Source organism: Passer montanus, unplaced genomic scaffold (assembly GCF_014805655.1).
Source record: "Passer montanus isolate IOZ18808 unplaced genomic scaffold, ASM1480565v1 scaffold44, whole genome shotgun sequence".
In the NCBI taxonomy this organism is placed as follows: domain Eukaryota; kingdom Metazoa; phylum Chordata; class Aves; order Passeriformes; family Passeridae; genus Passer; species Passer montanus.
The window spans coordinates 6,907,400-6,925,850 of record NW_024369262.1 but is presented as its reverse complement, the minus strand read 5'-3'; the positions used below and the strand labels follow the sequence as shown (position 1 = coordinate 6,925,850).

The 18,451-nt window shown below is 58.9% G+C and overlaps 1 protein-coding gene across 20 annotated transcripts in view; it reads right to left on the bottom strand.

Annotated features, from left to right (window-relative positions):
• Window positions 1-18,451, bottom strand: part of RAP1GAP2 (RAP1 GTPase activating protein 2) — a 52,835-nt gene that overhangs the window by 24,205 nt on the left and 10,179 nt on the right. For 12 of the 20 annotated variants that reach the window (XR_005628828.1, XR_005628829.1, XR_005628830.1 and 9 more), the window contains one exon: window positions 11,957-11,992. Coding sequence is in view for 13 of the 20 variants with exons in the window: in XM_039720661.1 (XP_039576595.1) it covers window positions 11,957-11,992 (36 nt within the window). In the remaining 7 variants the exon portion in view is untranslated. Of the gene's footprint in view, window positions 1-71; window positions 211-7,337; window positions 7,464-11,956; window positions 11,993-15,315; window positions 15,664-16,570; window positions 16,669-18,451 lie in introns of those variants that run through there. The other 8 variants (XM_039720675.1, XM_039720677.1, XM_039720668.1 and 5 more) reach the window with 5 other exon arrangements.

Sequence of the window (18,451 nt, the reverse complement as noted above, 5' to 3'; positions counted from 1 at the left end):
CGCCGGCACCCCCGCCCGGAATTCCACCCGCCGGCCCCGCGTCCCCCGCAGCCCCCGGGCTGTGCCGGTACCGAGCGCTCCCCGCGGCGTCACCTTCTCTCGCTGCTCTGCCGGGAGCGGTGCAGCAGCCCGATCAGCACCACGGCCGCCCGCACCCCCGCGCGCCGGGACCGCGTCCTGCCGCCCGCCCGGGACATCCCGCGGCTGCGGCTGCGGAAGGGCGGCAGCGCTGCCCCGCTGCCCGGGGCCGGGGTGTGTCCGCAGCCCCCCGGGCACCCCCGGGCCGGCTCTGCGGGCGGGCGGGGCTCCGAGCACGTCACGGGCACGGGGACCGGCACAGCCCCCGGTCACGCCGGTGCCGAGGCTTTCCCGGCAGCCGCAGCCCGGGCTCCCGGCCCCGCGGAGGGAGGGCTCGCTCCTGCCCCACGGACGGGCTCCCAGCGCAGGAGCCCTCGGCCGGTGCCAGCCCGGCCCTGCCATCCCTCCCCCGAGCCCAGGACAGCGCGGGGCCTCGAGCCTGCCCCTCACACCGGGAGCTGACACACGGCTCCCTCCAGGAAATGAATTCTTTTTTTTATTAAGTAAGCTGTAAATTATCTACTTCTCACTTCAGCACCTTTCCCTGGAAGTCCTTGTTGCCATGGTGATAAAACACCCAGGTCCCTCTGCCCCCCTTACCTCACCTCTCTCCTCTGCCAGCTTAATTTTCACAGGAATTAGGACAAACTGCAGCCCTTCGAGCTACTTCCTAGTCTAAGGGATGGGAGCACCATCCCTGCTGCCAGCAGGTGTGGGATCATTCATGAGAACACCCACCCAGCAATGCCAGGACACCCTGGGCACCTGCCCAGAGCCTGCTGGCTCGCTGCACCCCTGTGCCATCAGGAGCAGCCCACACAATGCTCCTGCCTCTGGGTTTAACCTCCCTGGCAGTGGCACACAGGTGCAGGGCCCTGGGGCAGCTGTTCCAGCTGTCACAGCCAGGTCAGGGGTTTGGGGGGACCCTGCCACAATCGGGAATCTGTTGGGGGGCACACACAGGCTGCAGGCAAGCACATCCACCATCCATTCAAGCAGGACCTGAGCAGCTCCCAGGGAAAGATGGGCAGAAAGGCCCCTGCTCCCCAGGCACAGAGCAAGGGCCCAGCACGGAGCAGGAGCTGCCTGGAAACCCCCAGTTGGGGCAGTCAATCATTAACCACGCATGGGGCTCCCCTGGCAAAGCCTGTAATAAATGTGTTTGCTCAGGAGGAACAGCTTGCAGAGGCCACAGACCACATCTGGCAGGGAACAGCCGCTCCTGCTGCCCCGGCCTGCCCGTCACACTCCTGCTTCACCCACCTCCCCTGCCTGCCACCCTCCTGTCCACCCCCTTTAAGGACATCAACATTACCTCAGTTCTGGCCTTCTCTATCTAGATGTTTCAGCAGAACCTCTATTCAGAAGGATTCCTTAAGTGCAACACCAACAAAACCCCTATCATGGCCGTAATCTCTTTTCTGTATCCTACTGTAAGTCAGATAAAAGCAGGCATGGTGTTATTTTTGTGCACACACCACATTAACTCACCCCAGAAGAACCAGACAGCATTTCAGTGTCACCACAGCACCCATCCCAACCTACACCGTGCACATGGAGCACTCCAGAGAGCCAAGACCCAAACCAAAACCCTAGATCAGTATTTTTGTGTTTCACCAGATCTCGAGGTCCCTGGGGAGACTGGGGCAGCAGCAACTCCAGCAGACAAGTGTTGAGGTACCCACTTCCCCACAGGAAAAAGTCCAGCTCATTCTCCAAAAATTCCAAAATGCATTTCTGTCTCCTCAGAACAACATCAGATGATGCCAAACTCTGAGTGGTGGTGAGAGAGCACAAGTGGATAAGAGGAATGAATCTTACTGAACCTGGGTGCCACCTGCACTGCCAAGCCTTTCAATAAAGTTTTTGATGGATCAACAGATCTCTTCCTGCAGAAAATACCTGTCTGCTTTCCTTCAAGCTGAAACTATCAGTCTGACAAATTCCTCAGGCACAGAAAAAAAATTAGATCTTATTTCTTGCCAAATTACACCAAGTCTCAAATTCATTTCCAATTAATGGAGGGGGAGGGGGTTAATTTTAAATCTTTTAGCTCTCATATTAAACAGGCAGATTCGAATTTCATTGAGCCTCCCTCTCTGGAGACATTTTCCACATCCTCCCTCCCCTTTTCCAGACAAGGTAAGTATTAATCTCCTCTTGGTTTATTCTGAAGTGGCTTTGTATTGATTTTTAAAGATGTTCAATTCTCTCCTATTTGGAAATAGACAAACACTTTGAGCAGGAACTCAGGTTCCCTCTCCACCCAAACATCTCAGCCCACAGTGGAAGTAATTGCATCTGGACTCGCTGCAGCTGATTTGTAATTTACAGGCTGAAGGCAAGACAAGAGATGGTGAGGGGCTGTGGGTTCCCAGGAGGGCTGGAGGCTCACAAGGCAAAGGAACCAGCACCTCCCGCCCCACAGGCTCCACCTCTGGCTGTGCCAGCCCCTGCAGAACCTGCCCTGAATTTCTTAGCTTCTGCCATCTGGTAGCTGCCCCAGGATGGAGCAGGGCAGGGACAGGGATGCCCAGGAGGGCACACAGGTGGCAGGGCTGGTGCATCTCAGAGCTCCTGCCCTGCCTGTCCTCCCCATGCCTCACCCCTCCAGCTCCATGCAGCTCCTGCTCCCGCAGGACCAAAGCACCCATCACCTCCTGGGTGTTTGCACAAGCAATGCCCTGGCAGGGCCAGCACCCAGGAGCTCTGCAGATGTCCCAAAGGACATCTCCTAAGACAGAACGCTGCACTTCAAGACATTCCAATCCTCCGTCCTTCCTTTAAAACATCAGTATCCCCCTGTCAGTGACTAAATTACCTCCAGGGTAGGAAGTTGCCCCTGTTTTATAAAGAAATATATATTCCTTGAAAAATACCCAGACATTTTTGCTCCAGACAAAGCAGTTTGGCAGTGAACTAGGAAGCCTGAGGGCTGGAGGGAGCGCAGGACAGGCCAGGACAATTACACACTGTGATTAACACATCACCTGGCAGCCATCTGCACACTCTGCTGAGAAAGAAGGATCTGAGAACGCCAGACTAGGACAAGACTGAGCCTTTATCCCTAGGAGTACTGAATCTGCCACTAATAAATGACACTGTTAATATTATTATGAAGCCATTAATTTGTGTAATAACTTTGGCTTTTGTATAGATGCTGCTGAGATGAAACCCCCCAGAGGGGAGCAGCCCATCATTCTGCCTCAGCCACCTGCAGGGGAGCAGCCCCATGCTCACACCTGAGCTGCAGCCACAGCTGAGCCCAGCTCTGCTGACTCAGGGCTCCTCTGGCCAGAGCAGCTGCCTCGTCAGGCAGCGCAGGACATGTCCCTGTCACCCTCTGTGCCTCCCTGGGCAGCAGATATTTCTGTTCCCTCGCTGACGAGGGACAGTGCCAGAAATACACGAGCTATGCCGGGCATTTGCCAGCTGGGCTGGAGGCACGGCCAGCCCAGCCCGAGCTCAGGGGCTGAGGGGAGCCCAGAGCCCTGCCCAGGACCCTTCCCCACCGCCCCGGGACCCTTCACTGCCCCAGGCACTCACCAGAGCCCCTCTGGGCACTGCCTGCCCCACAGCACGGGCACCTGCCCTGCCCAGGTGGGAGAGCTGAGACGGGGCAGCTGCGCCAGCACCGAGGACTGGGAGCCAGAGAGAACAAAAGGAGACAATGCAACACGGCCCAAAAGCCAGAAATAGTAACTGTTTCCCTGCAAAGGAGCAGTCCCATCCCGATTTCCCCGGCATGGCAGAACCGGATTTGGGAGCTTGCAAACGAGGGAGAAAGCGATTAAAGTGTTTGAATTGGTGCTGCAGGAGGAGGATAAGAGGGCATCCACTTTTACAGGAGTATCACAAGAAATAGAGCTTTAGATTACACTGCATCCAGCCCCAAGTAATCTGATTAGAAATTTATTTTATGGCTTCAGCTAGAAAGACATGAAGGAAATCCCAGGAAAGCACAGAGCCAGCTCTTCCATGCAGGCAGAGCACAGTGAGCTTATCTCCCAGCAGTGGTGTGAGGCGGTGTGACAGCCACCAGCCACCCCACACCATGTCAGTGCTGAGAGACTGATCCATGTGTGCCAGGCGTGGGGCAGCCCCTGCTCCCCCCGACACGTTGGCAAGCCCCCAGCACAGCAGTGCCCCAGCACTGTGCTCCTGTACAGAGCAGAGCTGAAGTGCAAGGCAGGAGGAATTTACCTGCTGGGCCCAAGGAAGAGCACACAGGGATGGGCTGGCCCCGTCCAGAGCCCATCCCTGTGATCAGTGCAGTCCAGCATCCACCTGCTGCCCGGGCTGTGGCCAAGCAGGGCCCCTGAGTGCCCATCTCCCCTGCACAATTCCCAGCCCTCCCGAGCAATAGGCAGAAAGAGGGGTCAAAGCCACAACAAAAGAACAGAAATAAAAGAACTCTGACTGCAGAAAGCAGCTGAGGTCAGGCGGGTCTGGTCGCCCTCCCCTGGGCAGAGGGGATGCTGAGGAGCACGGCTGAGGAAAGTGCTGGGAGCAGCCCCTTGCTGTGCCCCCAGGCTGCCCCTGCTCGAGGGCACAGAGTCTCCAGAGCAGCCCTGACAGGGCTCCTGGCTGCAGCCTGTGCAGGTGACACCGAGCACCGTGTGTGACAGACACTCTCAACCAGACCAGCGCCACACCCGAGCCACAGCCAGGCCAAGAACTTCAGGAAAGCCAGCAAAGAGCAGTGACCCAAGAGCAGTCAGTGGCAGGAGCCTGGAGCGCTGACCATGCCATCAACACATCAGTCATGGGGGGGTGGTTTTCCAAGACTCATTTATCAGGGAACAAAGCAAGCCCTGGGTACGAGGAGTCCCTTGTACACCTCTCCCATGCATTGTGTGCCATTGGCCATGAGCCAAACACTGTTCTGTAAATGACACAGCCCGAGCCAGGCACCCTTGGGCTCCTCCTGCCCAGCAGCCTGGCTGTGGGGTGGCAACTGGGGACAGCACCAGCCACAGCACAGCTGACACAGAACCAGGCAGTCGTGGCCATGACAGCAGCACAATTACATGGAAATTGTATTCCTGATAATTTGGGGTATTTCTCCCTGTGAACACAGGCCTCCTGAAGAGATGAGCTCCAAGATTTCAGCATCCAATTAAATTAGATCAAATCAGCAGAGGAAATTAGTCTCTACAGCATGAGCAGATCCTCTGAATTTTACTAGCAAACCAGTGAGCTAAATGTCACCATTCATCATTAACATCACTAATAAAGCCAGATTTGGGAGGCACAGCCACTAATGTGTGCCACTCTCCCGATGCCTCAGCACCCCCAGAACCCTGCTCAGCCCCAGCCCCTCCTGCGCTCCCCGTGCAGAGCAAAAACCATCCCTGGAGCCACTGTGCCAGCCATCAGCACTGGAATGCTGCTGGGAAGCCCAGGGTGAGGCCCAGACTCCAGCCCCAGTGGAGCAATGCCCTTCCCGAGGATGCTGCAAGGGATGTGGGAGGAGGAGGGCAGCGAGGGGGTCGGGGGCAGGTGCCAGTGCCACAGGGGTGGCAGCAGCAGCACCCGGGCCCCGGGACTCTTCTGGAGATGACACCATCTCAATTTCCCTCCTCCCCCACACACCTTGTTTGATGTGAAAGCATTAAAAGACATATAATTTGTGGAGCTAAAACACAGGTATTATCTCTGACACATCCATACTACAGGGAACGTTCTGAAGTCAATCACATCCAGGGCTTCTGCTGCTCTACAGATTTTTTTCTTGCCAAATTAGAAAAGATTGAAAATGAAGCAGTTTTTAGCTGCAGACCCACCATCTTTCTCTTCAAATCACCTCACACTTTGCAACCCCATCAACGATTGGGAGCAAGAGACCCAGATCAGCTTGTCAGGGCTTTAGAAGGTGGACTCTGCATTCCAAACTGGAACGGATTAACACTACATTGTGTAGGAGAAAGGAGCTGGCATGGCCCTGGTGTGACACCAGTAACATTTGAGAGGAACGAGACAGGACAGTGCCTGAAAGAACTGACCTTTGAGACTTCACAGAGACTCAGAATATAGCTCTGACCTATTCAAGTACCTGTCAAGCCTCTGCTGGGTGGGAGCCTGAGATGAGGCATGTTTTCACAACAGGCTTGGGAAGATGTGAGTTCCTGGGGTATGGTATGGGTCACCGAGAGCATCCCAAGCCCCACTGGAAATAAACCAGCAGAGAGGACAGGGCCATTCCCAGTGCCACTCCCAGTGCAGGAGCATGGCACGGGAATGCCGCTGGGTGCCAGTGGCTGCCCATCCCTGCCAGGCTGTGGGGCCGAGGCCAGGCCCTGCCAACTGCCAGGGAGAGCGACAGCCGGCGGGAGCGGCACGGTAATTAACAAAATTATCACCAGGAACAAACCACAGGCTCTGGCAGAGTGCCTGCACTGCCACGCCGGCACTGCCTGCCCTGCTCTGGGCTCCTTCAGCAGACACGGGGCTGCTCACAGTCCCCAAATCACACCCACCATGGCAGCGAGCGGGCACACGGCCAGGGCAAGGGGAGGCCAGTGGGGACATGGCCAGGGTGAGAGGACACGGCCAGGGCAAGGGGAGGCCAGTGGGGACAGGGACAGGGCGAGGGGACACCAGTGGGGACATGGCCAGGACAAGGGGACATGGCCAGGGCCAAGGGGAGGCCAGCAGCCACCCCGAGTGCTCCAAGAGCCCCTGCAGACCCTGCCTGGGTGACCTCTGTGACCCTGCAGGCAGGAGTGACCCGCGGGGCCTCAGCCATCGTGGCTCCCTCCACCCCTCACGACAATGTTTGCTCTTGGAAGGTGGCTGCTCCCCGAGCAACCGCCCTCGGGCTGCAAACAGCTCCCAGCCTGACAGGAGGAAAATATGGCAGGAGGAAAAACCAGCACAGTTTATTAGTTCTGAGACAGAACTAAAAATAGACCCATGTGGGGCTGCTCAGTCCTCTGGGCAGATGTAATTGAGGATAATCTAGCTTTAAATATGGGAAGGCTGTCTGACAGCAACAACAACATTTCAGCATATGGACGGGGAGGCACCTCCAACGTCACCAGAGCGGCGCCTGCACCGCCAGATCCCAGCCCACCTCTGCTGCTCCTGGGCCTTCTGCAGGAACAGACCAGCCACAGACCCAAACATCCTAGCAGACACTAGGAGGGAAGCATGGAGTCAAATACCAAGGGGTATTACCAAATACCAAGGGGCAGCATCAGTGGAGCTGTGCCAGTACCCGTTCCGCTGGCCTGAAATTTCATACAGCTGAGGCTTACCAGATTAAATGGCTGAAAGACTCCAAGTCCTCAGAGCTGACAGCACCTTCCTCCTCCTGCGAAGGCTTCCTGTGTCCCAGGCAGGCTGTGAGACGTGCTGGGAGGATGCTGTGTGGGTGAGGGCTGGGTGTGGGCAGGCAGCCAGGCCGATAACTGCCCTTCCACGAAGAGGGAAGCGCTCCCGCCTGCCCGCCACAGATAGCAGCGAGACGTTGGACTGGCTGGATTTTGTAAATCTCCCACCAGGCCTTGGGCTGGCAGGGAAGGACAGACCGCGGCCCTGCCACCATCCCCAGGCACACACCTGCAGGTCCCTGGTGGCTCTGCAAGGGGCTCCATCCCAGCAGGAGCCCAGCCACAGACCTGCTGCCAGCACAGGGACTCACTGTGCCTGGTGTGCCATGCCCAGCCACAGCTCTGCACTCTGCTGGGTGCACAGCTAACACCCACCCAGCACTGACCATGGAGACAGGCAGCCTGGCCTCATCCTGCCCCCCAGCTTAACTGGTTTTAACTGGTTTAAAGTTTCCTGCAAGTCCAGAGCATTCCTCGCAGCCTGGCCCTGCACGCTCAGTCCTTCCCAGGCACAGTGGCAGGAGGGGTCAGTGCCAGGCTCCAGAGCTGGGAGAGCCACCCAGGGCATGTGGCTGTGAGGGCACTGCTGGGGCTTGCACTGGGCTGGCTCCACACCCATCAGCAATGGAGGGGGCAGTTCCAAAGGCACGGGGATGGGAAACCTCCCTGTGCTGCTGCTGGCTGCTTTGCAGCAGTTTGGACAGCACTTCCTTTGCATGTGCTTCTCCGGCTAAATATAATTGCAAAACATACATTTACATGCAATTATCCATTTATGAAGTGCTAACAAGTCAAAGGAATTCACTTAGATGCAATCTGCTCGCCAGACCTTGTCCTCACAGGACCCAAGCACAAACCTCCAAGATCAGGGCAACAGTCAGTGCAGCCAGCTCCAAGATGCTAAATCATTCCCACATCTTCCCATTAACTCAGCTCCAGCCCATCAAATATTAAAGAGCCTCAGGCCTGGACACAGCTCTTTTTACGAAGGTTGAGTGCATCTTTCATCTCTTCCCACCTTCATCCTGCTGCTCCCATCAGCAGAGGAGCATCACATGCTCTTTCATGTGAGTTCTGACTGCTCACACACTGACTCCCAGTAATTGCTGTGCATGGCTCCTCCATTCCACAGAGACATGATTATTTTGTTGCTATTTTTGCTTTATAAGGCTAAAAGAAGAGGTGACTCTGCCTGAAGAGGTGTGGGGGGGGATTTACTGATTTTTTTGTTTAACACCCTGTGGTTTCTCAGCACACCCATCGATACCAATGAGTAAATAACCAGAGCACAAGGGCTGAGGAGCTGTCAGCAGCTAAAGGGCTGCTGAAGCCCCCATGGGACATCACCCTGCCACTGTGCCGCAGAGGAGGAGGAAGGGCCCCACGAGTCCCCATCCCGCTTTTCCACCTCCAGCATCCCCAGTACAAGGATTTCACAAGGCCAAGGGGGCTCGAGGGTCTCTGCCTGCTTTCCTGGGAACTCCTGCATGTGCTGGGCTGCTGTGAGAGGCAGGCAAACCCACCGGGCTGGCTCACCTGGCCAGAACTGCTCTTTGACATGCAAAGATCATTTGCAGGCTGATGTTTTCCTGCAGGGTGACCTTCCCACCAGGGAAGCAGCTTAGCTGCCATCTGGCTCAGGTCTTCCCTTCCTGGCAGCACAAGCTGACCTCAAACACCCCATGTTTGACTAGGACTGCATGGAGCTGAGCCCTTAGGAGAACCAAGGGGACCCCAGGAGCCGGGAGACACTTCCAGCTGCCTTCAGAGGCTTCATGTGACACAAGAAAACACCAACACCAAGCCAAGGCTGGGGAGCTGCTTCTGGACACGATTCCCCTTTTGCCAGCCCAGGGCATTCAGCAGCTCCAAGTGCTTTCCCCTGAAATGGGTAAGGAATAAAAAAATGGAACAGAAAAGTAGAGATCACAATGGGATTGGTCCAAACCAAACCCAGGGTCCGCAAATGCCAAATCCCATTTACTGCCCACGTGTCTCAGTCTCCCTCCCACAGCTCCCTGGGGCCAGCCCCAGTCCCAGCAGCTCCCAACAGCCCCAGCACTGAGCAAGAAGCACCAGTGCCTGCTTCCACCCCTGGGGACGTGCACCCCCAAAAACAGCCAGCAGAGTATCCCCCAGCCCTCTCCCAGACTCTCCACCCCCCAGCCAGAGGCTCAGCTTGCTCCTGCCCAGGACAGGGGGCTGCAGAGCCCATGGCCAGGACAGCAAACCCGGGGTGGGACAGGGCACAGCAGCTCTGCCTGGGCACCGATGCTCTCAGGAGGGCACGGGCACGGCACAGCTCCCTGGGGCAGAGCAGAGCCCAGCTCCAGAGCTGCCCGGGCCCTGGACAACACCTTCCCTGCCCTCCTGCAGCCCTGGCGCCTCTGCTGTCACCAGAGGGGTCAGCTGAGCCTGCCTGCGCCGCCAGGCTCCCCAGCACCGCCTCTCCCCCCGGCAGCTCCCGTCCTCCGACACATCCTCGGTTACCATAGGAACCGCAGAAACCCGAGCTGAGGCACACGAGAGGCAGGCAAGCAGAGCTGCTCGGATGCCCAGTGCCACTGCGTGGGTGAGTTTATCCTGACTGTGCGGGCGGGTTTGTCCCCGGGCAGGACAGGACAGGCATCGCCCACCCTGGCACTGCCCCCGGGGCCGCTCCAGCCCCCGGCCCGGCCTCTGCGGGTCACTGCTGGTGTCTGCAGCAGCACCAGGCTCCTGAGGGGCTCCAGGGCACGCGGAAAGCAGCTCCGACTTTCGGTAATAACTTATGCAGGGAAAGAAAACTTCCGATGCCTGGTGCCGCTGTGCCGCGGGTTAAACCGGGACACTCCGACAGAGGCTGCAGCAGTAACAAGAGGGCGCCAAGAACCCGAAAGTTTGGGTTTATTATATTTTTATAATTTTAAAAGCTTTTACAGATACGAAACGTGGCTCTGGCTGAGCCGCAATTACAGAAGTGCTTAATGAAGCAGCCTACCCACAGAGCAGAAGCACCACGGGGCTGTGGGAAGCGTGAGCTGCAAACAGCAGTGGATGTTCATCGAAGGCTCCAAGGAAACTCCCTCCTCTGGCCGGGGCAGGAAAGGCAGAGATGAGAGAGAAACGCGGCCCCAGATCCTCAGCCTGCCCAGGCAGGAGCACGGCAGCGTGCCCACAGCACTGGCACAGCATTCCAAGCAGGCATTCCAAGCCTGGCAGAGTAGAGAGGAGGAACAAGGGGGTTCTGCTGCAGAACTGCTGCAACAGCCTTCGAAAAAACCCAGGGCACAGTGTACAGCAGAGTGCAAAGAGCAGCTCAGGCCTTCTCAGCTTCGCGGAACAAGGAAAGTGTGCAGAGAAATCCCTGCCCTCCCAAAGTGGTGAGCATTGATTTAAAGTTCTCATTAGCTCAGCACAACCCGAGCAGGGAGCGGAGCGCCAGCGATTCTGCCGTGCCATTTACAGCGGCGCTTGGCTGGCCCAGGCAGCAGCTCCCCCAGGCTCTCCGGATACTTCTCCATTAATGAATAATTTGCACAATGATTATAGAGGGAAACCGCATGAGCCATCACCCTGTGCATTGCCTGGAGCCCAGGGGAGGCTTGGCCAGAGCATTTCTGCATCACCACAGCGTGCAGCTGACAGCGCTGGAGCTGCACGTGTGCTCACAAGGGGAGCCCCAACCAGGGTCCCAGGAATCCAGAATCCAGGAGAGGGGAGGATGCCCTACAGTGGGAGGGAAGGGATCAGCACCCAGGGTGTGCAGCCAGGAGGGCAAAGCTGCTGGGAACAGGAGGCAGGTCCCAGACAGCCACGAGTGCTGGGGGAGCAGAGAGCATCGTGCCACCACTCCCAGACCTTCACCACCACTCCCAGACCTTCACCACCACTCCCAGACCTTCACCACTTCTCTTCCCCACCAGCTGAGGACAAGCCCCAGCAGGGGTGGTGACCTCACACACCTCACTCCATCACAGCACAGGACCTGGCCCAGCCACCACCTTGCCAGAGCTGCACAACCCACACCACCCAGCAGTGGCAAATCCCCGAGGGACCCACCAAGGAACACTGCCAGGCCACAGACCCTCCTGGACCCCAGTAACATCTCCACCCCTCCAGAGCAGTGCCCAGAGCCCCTCAGCAGCACAGGAGAGGAGCTGGGTCATGGGACTCACGGTTCCACTGACACTCACCACCTCTCCAGGTGAAAAAACAAAATACAAACCCTCCAGACTTCACTGGGTTTGCACACAGGAGCTCAGTGCCAGCCTGACCTGCTGGCTCCCACCCCCACTACCCCTGAGGCAGAGCTGGTGCCCCGTGGGCTGCCCCACACACACCTCAGCCCACTGCTCCCACAGGGATGGTGTCACCGTGCTTGCTGAAATCCCCCGGGGCTGATTCACAGGCTGTGGGACAGGCACGAGCGCGTGTCCCGGCGTGGGCGGACATGGCTGGACTCCACTGCAGCAGCTGGAGCCCAGCTCCCACAAAGCACCCCCACACACAGCCAGCCCCCAGCCCCACGGCAGATGACTGCTCCAGAGCAGCCGGGTACTCACTTGATCTTCAGGCTGGCCAGCATCGTCTTGTCGATCCTGAGGAGAGAGCAGAGGAGGGTGTTACTGCAGCACAGGGCCCCAGATGTAGCTGGGAGGGGCTGGGCACTGGGGGCTGCTGCCAAACACGACCTCAGCACGTCCCTTGGAGGTGCCAGCGCTCCGGCTGACACGGGAAGACACAGAAAGATTTCATCAGAAAACAAAATCAGCCAGGCCTTAACCCAAAATGAAGCCTGGCAGCGAGCAAGAAAAGATCCCCCTAGTTCCCTCCTGGTGCAGAACTGCTGCCTCCCAGTCTGGAATGCCAGAGGTGAGCTGGGGAGCAGAGCAGGGCATCGCCTGTGCCCCAGCTCTCTCCAAAGCACAAACCACGTATTTACAGATGATGGAGCTGTGGCAGCCCTGACGTGCTGGGAAGATCCCCCCAAACCCCACATACTGAACCTGGCCCCAGGCAGACAAAACACAGAGCAGCCCCATCACTCCCAGCCCTGGCTGGCTTGTGTGGGACCAGGAGCCCCAGTTGCTTCACTCATTTCCCTGGCACTGGTAATGAGTGCTCATCTCCTCAGAGTCATTGTGGTTACAGTCATATTAATATTAATTAATGCAAATCATAGTAATGTCGCAAAATGCAAAATAATGTCTTTTGGCAGTCACTGAAATGCTCTGTTATCTGCCACGTGGAATCAATTCCACATCTCAAAAAAAGACCAAACAGCAAAATAACACCCCCAGCACCCTCTTGTTTTGCACTGTGATCGCAGGGAACACGGCGTGGCCACAGAAATGCAGCTTCCCCCACCTGCAGCTTTGCTTTGTCCCCCCCAGGCCGGGCTGGGCTGTCAGGAGGGGGCTGCACCCACGGGTGGCACAGGGTCCTTGGCACTCTGTGGCACAGCTGAGCCTGGCAGGCTCTCGGGCACAGGCACCACGACCTTTCCCAGGGTCCCTCCCCTGCAGCAGCCTCACCCTCCCAAAACCCATGGTTGCTCTGCTCCAGGCATTTCCCCAAGCACCAAATTCCATGCTCTGCTCTGGAGAGCCAGCACACTGCTGCTCCTAAAAATAGATCTAGGGCACCTGCTATTGTGACTGAACACCTTACAGGCCTGCCCAGACCTCACTGATCGTTAAATCACGCTGAACCTCAGAGCAGGCTGGGGAGCAGAGCTGTCTCCAGACTCGGTGCAGAGGCCAGGGACAGTGGGTGGCTGGGGCAGCTCCCGTGGGACCTGTCCCTGAGCGAGGGCTGCACCAGCGGCTCCATCCGGAGCCACGGGAAGAAACAACAGTTGCTGTCATTTGGTTATTTGGCCTCTTAGAATGAGAAGGGGAGGAAAAGAAACAACAACAACATTAAAAAAAAACAAACACACACACACGCGAAAAAAAAAAAAACCAAACAGGAAATGAGCTCCCATGTTTGGGAAACCGCAGTTGCATGACCGTGAGAGCCGTTTGTGAGCCCTGCCCTGCCCTGCCCAAAGGCGCCAAATGAAACTGCCCGCACCCCGCAGCCCAGCCGGGGTAGCCCAGCCGGGGCAGCACTGCAGCACTCACCCGGGCTTTGCCCCCGAGCGCATCCCCACAGCCAGACCGGGGCACCGCGTCTGCCCCCGGCCCGAGCACACCGCCCGGGACCCCGCCGCAGCACAGGCGGCTGGTGGAGAGTTTAAAAAGCAGCAATTTCCAGCGCAGCGGAGGCTGGAAACAGCGGGTGCAGCCACAGCAGCAGCTGGGTGTGCCCGGGCACCTCGCACGCAGCCCACAGGAAGGGTGGGCCGGCCGGGACCGTGGGAAGAGGCAGGTGCGGGTCCCTCCTTTGCCCGTGCCCGCCCAGGGAACGCTCTCCGGCGGCCACTGGGCTTTCCAGGCCCGGGGAGACGGGCACCGACCCTGGGAGCAGCCCCCACCCCACAGCTCCGGGAGGATGGGGCTCCCCCGCCGCTCTCACCCTGCAGACACCGGCGTGGTGTCCAAAGGAAAGCCCCTGTCCTGTTCCCTCAGCCCCAGCTGCACCTGTGGCACAGCCCCCAAGAGCCAGCACAATCGCCCAAGAGCCAGCACAATCTCCCAAGGGCCAGCACAATCGCCCAAGAGCCAGCGCAGCCCCCAGGAGCCAGCGCAGCCCCCTCCAGCTGGGAGAGCCCGTTTTCCTCAGTGACTCTCCGGCTCGTGATTTTCTTTCCCCTGCACGTGCCCAAGCACAGCACGAAAAGAAGCCAGAGCAGAGCCCAGCCTGAGTGCCCTGCCAAGGAGGGTCACGGCTGTGCTCCAGTGCAGGAGCTCCGGGATGCCCCCGGGCAGCCAGGCCCGCAGAGCCCTGCTCCTAGCAGCGACCGTGGGGCAGAGCTGCCCAGGAGTGCGATTTGGCCACCACAAAATGAGCCCACATATCGCTACACTTGTTTGCACAGGAGTCTGTCCAGGTGCCCCCTCGCCTCTGCCGCCAGCCCGGCCAGCGCAGCTCTGGGTTCAGCGAGGCGTGTGCCCCCTCCCAGGGGACCCTGCCAAAGCCGTGGCGCTCCCGCTGCCCTCGCAGTGCCCCGGCATTCCCCAGCCGCTGCCAGGCAGCTCCAAGCCCCCTGGGAGCCCCGGGCTGCCACAGCCCCTGCGGGACGGGGAGGCGCAGAGCAGCCTTCTGCCCCAACACCGCCACAGCCAGCGCGAGGAACAGGCACCAAACACCTCGGAGAGGAGACCTGCAGAGCGGCCAGAGCGAGAACCGTGCCGTTTCCTTAAGCTGTTTCCCTAGATGAACACTCTCAGAGGGAACACACGGGAGCACTCATCCCGCTGAGCTGGGGCTGCAGGAGCAGCCGCGGGGCTCTGCTGAGGACACGCGAGGAACGGATGAGTCCTGCAGGTGCCAGCGGCGCTGGGAGCCCGCCCGGGACCGGAGGGAGCTTCCTGCACAGCCCAAGGGGGCTGCAAGCACCGCTGAGTGCAGGAGGAGCAGGCAGCAGGGAAAGCAGCGAGGGGAAGGCGCGGGGCAGACATCCCGCAGGTGAGGGACAGACATCCCGCGGGTGCGGGCAGACATCCCGCAGGTGAGGGGCAGACATCCCGCAGGTGGGGGACAGACATCCCGCAGGTGCAGGCAGACATCCCGCAGGAATCGCGCCCACGGGAGCCCCGGGGGTGCCCGCAGCCCATCCCGGAGCTGCGGGCCGAAGCTGTGCCGGGCTGCTGCGGGCACGGGCAGCACCGTCCTTGCCCCGCACGCTCGGGCCGGCACGGGCCGGGGGAAGGGCTCTGCCCGAAGGCACCGCGGCCGGGATTCCTGCTCGGAAAGCAGGGGAGGGGAGCTCCTCAGCCGGCTCCCGGCAGGGCGAGGAGAAGGGGAAGGCACCCACCAGCCGTAGCCGCCGAAGGAGACGCTGCGCTTCCTCTGGAACATGCTGGTGGCTCGGTGCTGTCCGGGCGGGGGACAGCGGTGACAGGACAGCGGTGGCGGCACAGCGGTGGCCGTGCGGAACGGCCGGAGCGGCGCTTTCTGCCGGACCCCTCTCGCCCCGCTCAGCCGCCCCCGGCGCAGCAGCGCATGCACACGCGCACACACAAACACCACCGAAAAAAAGTCATTTCCTTTTCTTTTCGCTGCCACAGGCTTTTCGCAACCTCACGCTGCAAATATCGTATTTCTCCTAATGGCGGGACCACCAGCAGCGCCGCGCGGGCAGGCGCTGAGCCACGGGCACCGTGGCACCCACACACACTGTGCCCTGCGGCTGCCCGGCCACCGAGACCCGACCCAGAGGGTCCCTGGGGCAGCGTGGTGGTCTGCCTCTTCCTCCCTGTGCCCCCATGGCAGTGCTGCAGTCACAGCACCAGGCTAGGCCCTGGTAGGGGAACACCCACCCAGCCCTCCAGTGTGGTGGGGACACCCCACCAAAGGCATCAAACCTCGGCGAGCAGAACCCCATCACCTCATCCCTCACGGCAAACAGATCCCACCACCCAGAGCCCAGCAAGGCATCTCCCACTAGCTCCCCTGCAGCTGCCTGTGGCACACAAGTTTTCCATCCTCTGGTTCCCTGGCAGCTCTGTAGGGCTGAAGTGGCATCTGCAGCCTCACCACCACCCACACTCCCCTGTCCTTTAGCAGCCAGGCTTCAGAAATCCCACAGAAATGGAAATGCTGGCATCTAGCTGGGTGTGGGCTCCCACCCATCACAAATCCCCAGCAAACAGATGCTGCTCCCTGCGCCAGGCTTTGGGCACTGCAGGGCACAGCAGAGCCGGGGGAGCTGAGCCCTGCAGGGGTGGGCACGGTGCCCAGAGGCTGGGTGTGGTGCCCAGGTGTCCTCACACCTTTCCCCTCCCCAGACCAACCAGCAGTGCCCACTTCCACCATTCAGAGCTGGGCTGCACAGGGGATCACCCTCTGCCAGTCCAGGTGAGCAGGAGGGGTGGGAGGGCTGAGCCCCCGGGCAGGGCAGAGGCAGGGGGAGCTGGGCTGTGCTGGGGCAGAGCCCAAAGCTGCACCCAGGACAGCATGAGCTGCTCAGCCACACATGCCCTGCCATGCCCACGGGATCCAGGAGCCAGCCCCAGAGCCCAAAGGCCAGAAAGAGCCCCTGAGTGCCAAGGTGCACCCAGCTCACTCACCTCCTGCCCCAGTGATCCAGCGCCTGTGTGGACTCACAGCATCCCCTTGCCCTGGCACTCCATGCAGGGCTGGCTCCTGGCTCAGAGGCAGCTCTAGCCCAGCGTTCTCATACAAGCATCCAAAAGCTTTAGATTGAGAGGCACTTGAAGTCTATCTGATGTGTGAAAAAAAGGGGTGGGGGGAGAGAGGGTATAGGGAGCTGGAGAGAGAAATCACTCATCTCTGGGGAAAAAACTTGGACTGAAATCCAGCTATTTCAACTCCTACTTCTCTGCCCACAGCCTTAAAGGGATGAAACGATGGAAATTCTTTTAATTTTAGAGCTCTTAAGAACATTTCTAAAAAACAAAATGCTGCAGGCTTTGAAGCCATAATTCAGGTGCTACAAAATATCTGGAGCAGTCATTTGCTCGGAACACGTTTGTTCCTGGCCTGCATGATCTGTGTCAGAGCTCTGCACCACAGCAGTGTGACGTTATCCTCTCCTTCCTCTCCCCCCAGGTCATGTCTTCCTTACACTGCTCCCAGTTCATTTCTGCCCAGCTCTGCCGAGCTGCTCACAATTAAAATGTCTGAAAACAAAAGCTTTGGGTGTAGCCAGGCTCGGGAGACCCAGTGTGGCTGCTCCAGCCTGGCCCTGTGTGCAGAGGTGTGGGACATGGGGTGACAGGGGCTGTGGCAAGCACTGACCTTCGCTGTTCCACAGCAGGAACGACTTGGGGAGCCACAGAGGCACGGCCAGCTTGACACCTTCCCCTTGCAGCACCAGGCACTGCCCAGCTTCACTCCTTCCCCCTGCAGCACCAGGCACTGCCCAGCTTCACTCCTTCCCCCTGCAGCACCAGGCACTGCACCTTCTGCTGCTTCAGCCCTGCGGGAACTCGTGGTTCTGGGGTGACACGGAAGCAGGAAGGGTGACAGGGACAGGCACAGCAGGGCAGGAGCTGACTCTCCTTGCTGGGAGCTCACTGTGGTCAGCAGGTCACAATCACTCCTGCAGCTCTTCCTCACATCATGCTAAAGCACAGGGTGACCCCCGTGCCTGCCCCAGGATTTCAGAGCACAGGAGGGCAGGACCCTGGCCATGGGGAAGCATCTCCATTTCAGAAGGGTGTGGGGCAGCCCCTGCACAAGCCCACCTCGCCCTGCTCCAGCAGGGAATACCCGTGGCTGGCAGTGGTGGCAGTGGAGCTCTTCCTGCTCCCCATCCCCTCACACCTGGCAGCCCCACAGATCCAGGTGACGAGCTGCATTTGAAGCAGGCAAAGGTTAGAAATGCAGCAGGGACCCAGCCCCAGCCCCCGAGGCCAGCAGCCTGCCTGGCTCCGGGTACCACTGCCTGCCCAGCACATCTCACCCGCAGGGGCGTGCCTCCAGAAATAGTCCCTGCAATGACATTTTCTCACTTCCCCTCTCCCCCCGAGGTGTTTCACACAGGCTCATAAACAGCAAGGAGAAAACCTTCCTACTTTCAGAGCAGGCACAGGCAAATCATAACCGAGCAGCCAAAATTAGGGAACAAAACCCTGGGGGAGGACAACTCCTCAGTACCATCTGCACCAGTCTAAATTAACATCTCCCAGGGGCCTCTGCCAGAACCAGGATGCCATTGCTCCAAGCCAGCCTGGTGAGCAGCCCCTGCCTACTGGGAACAGTGCCACACTGCTGCTGACACCTCAGAGCAGGGCTGTGCCCAGCAAGGGCAGCATAATTATTCCCTTTCTTACTGGGATTGCATCATTAGTGCTTTAATATTGCCTGCGGCTCTCTGAGGGCATTCAGTTTCCTATTATGATTCTAAAGAAGGTTGTGGGCACCAAGAAATATTAGATTTTGTCCTGACAGGAAGAACATGCCGTGCGCATCATCAGCTTGACCTA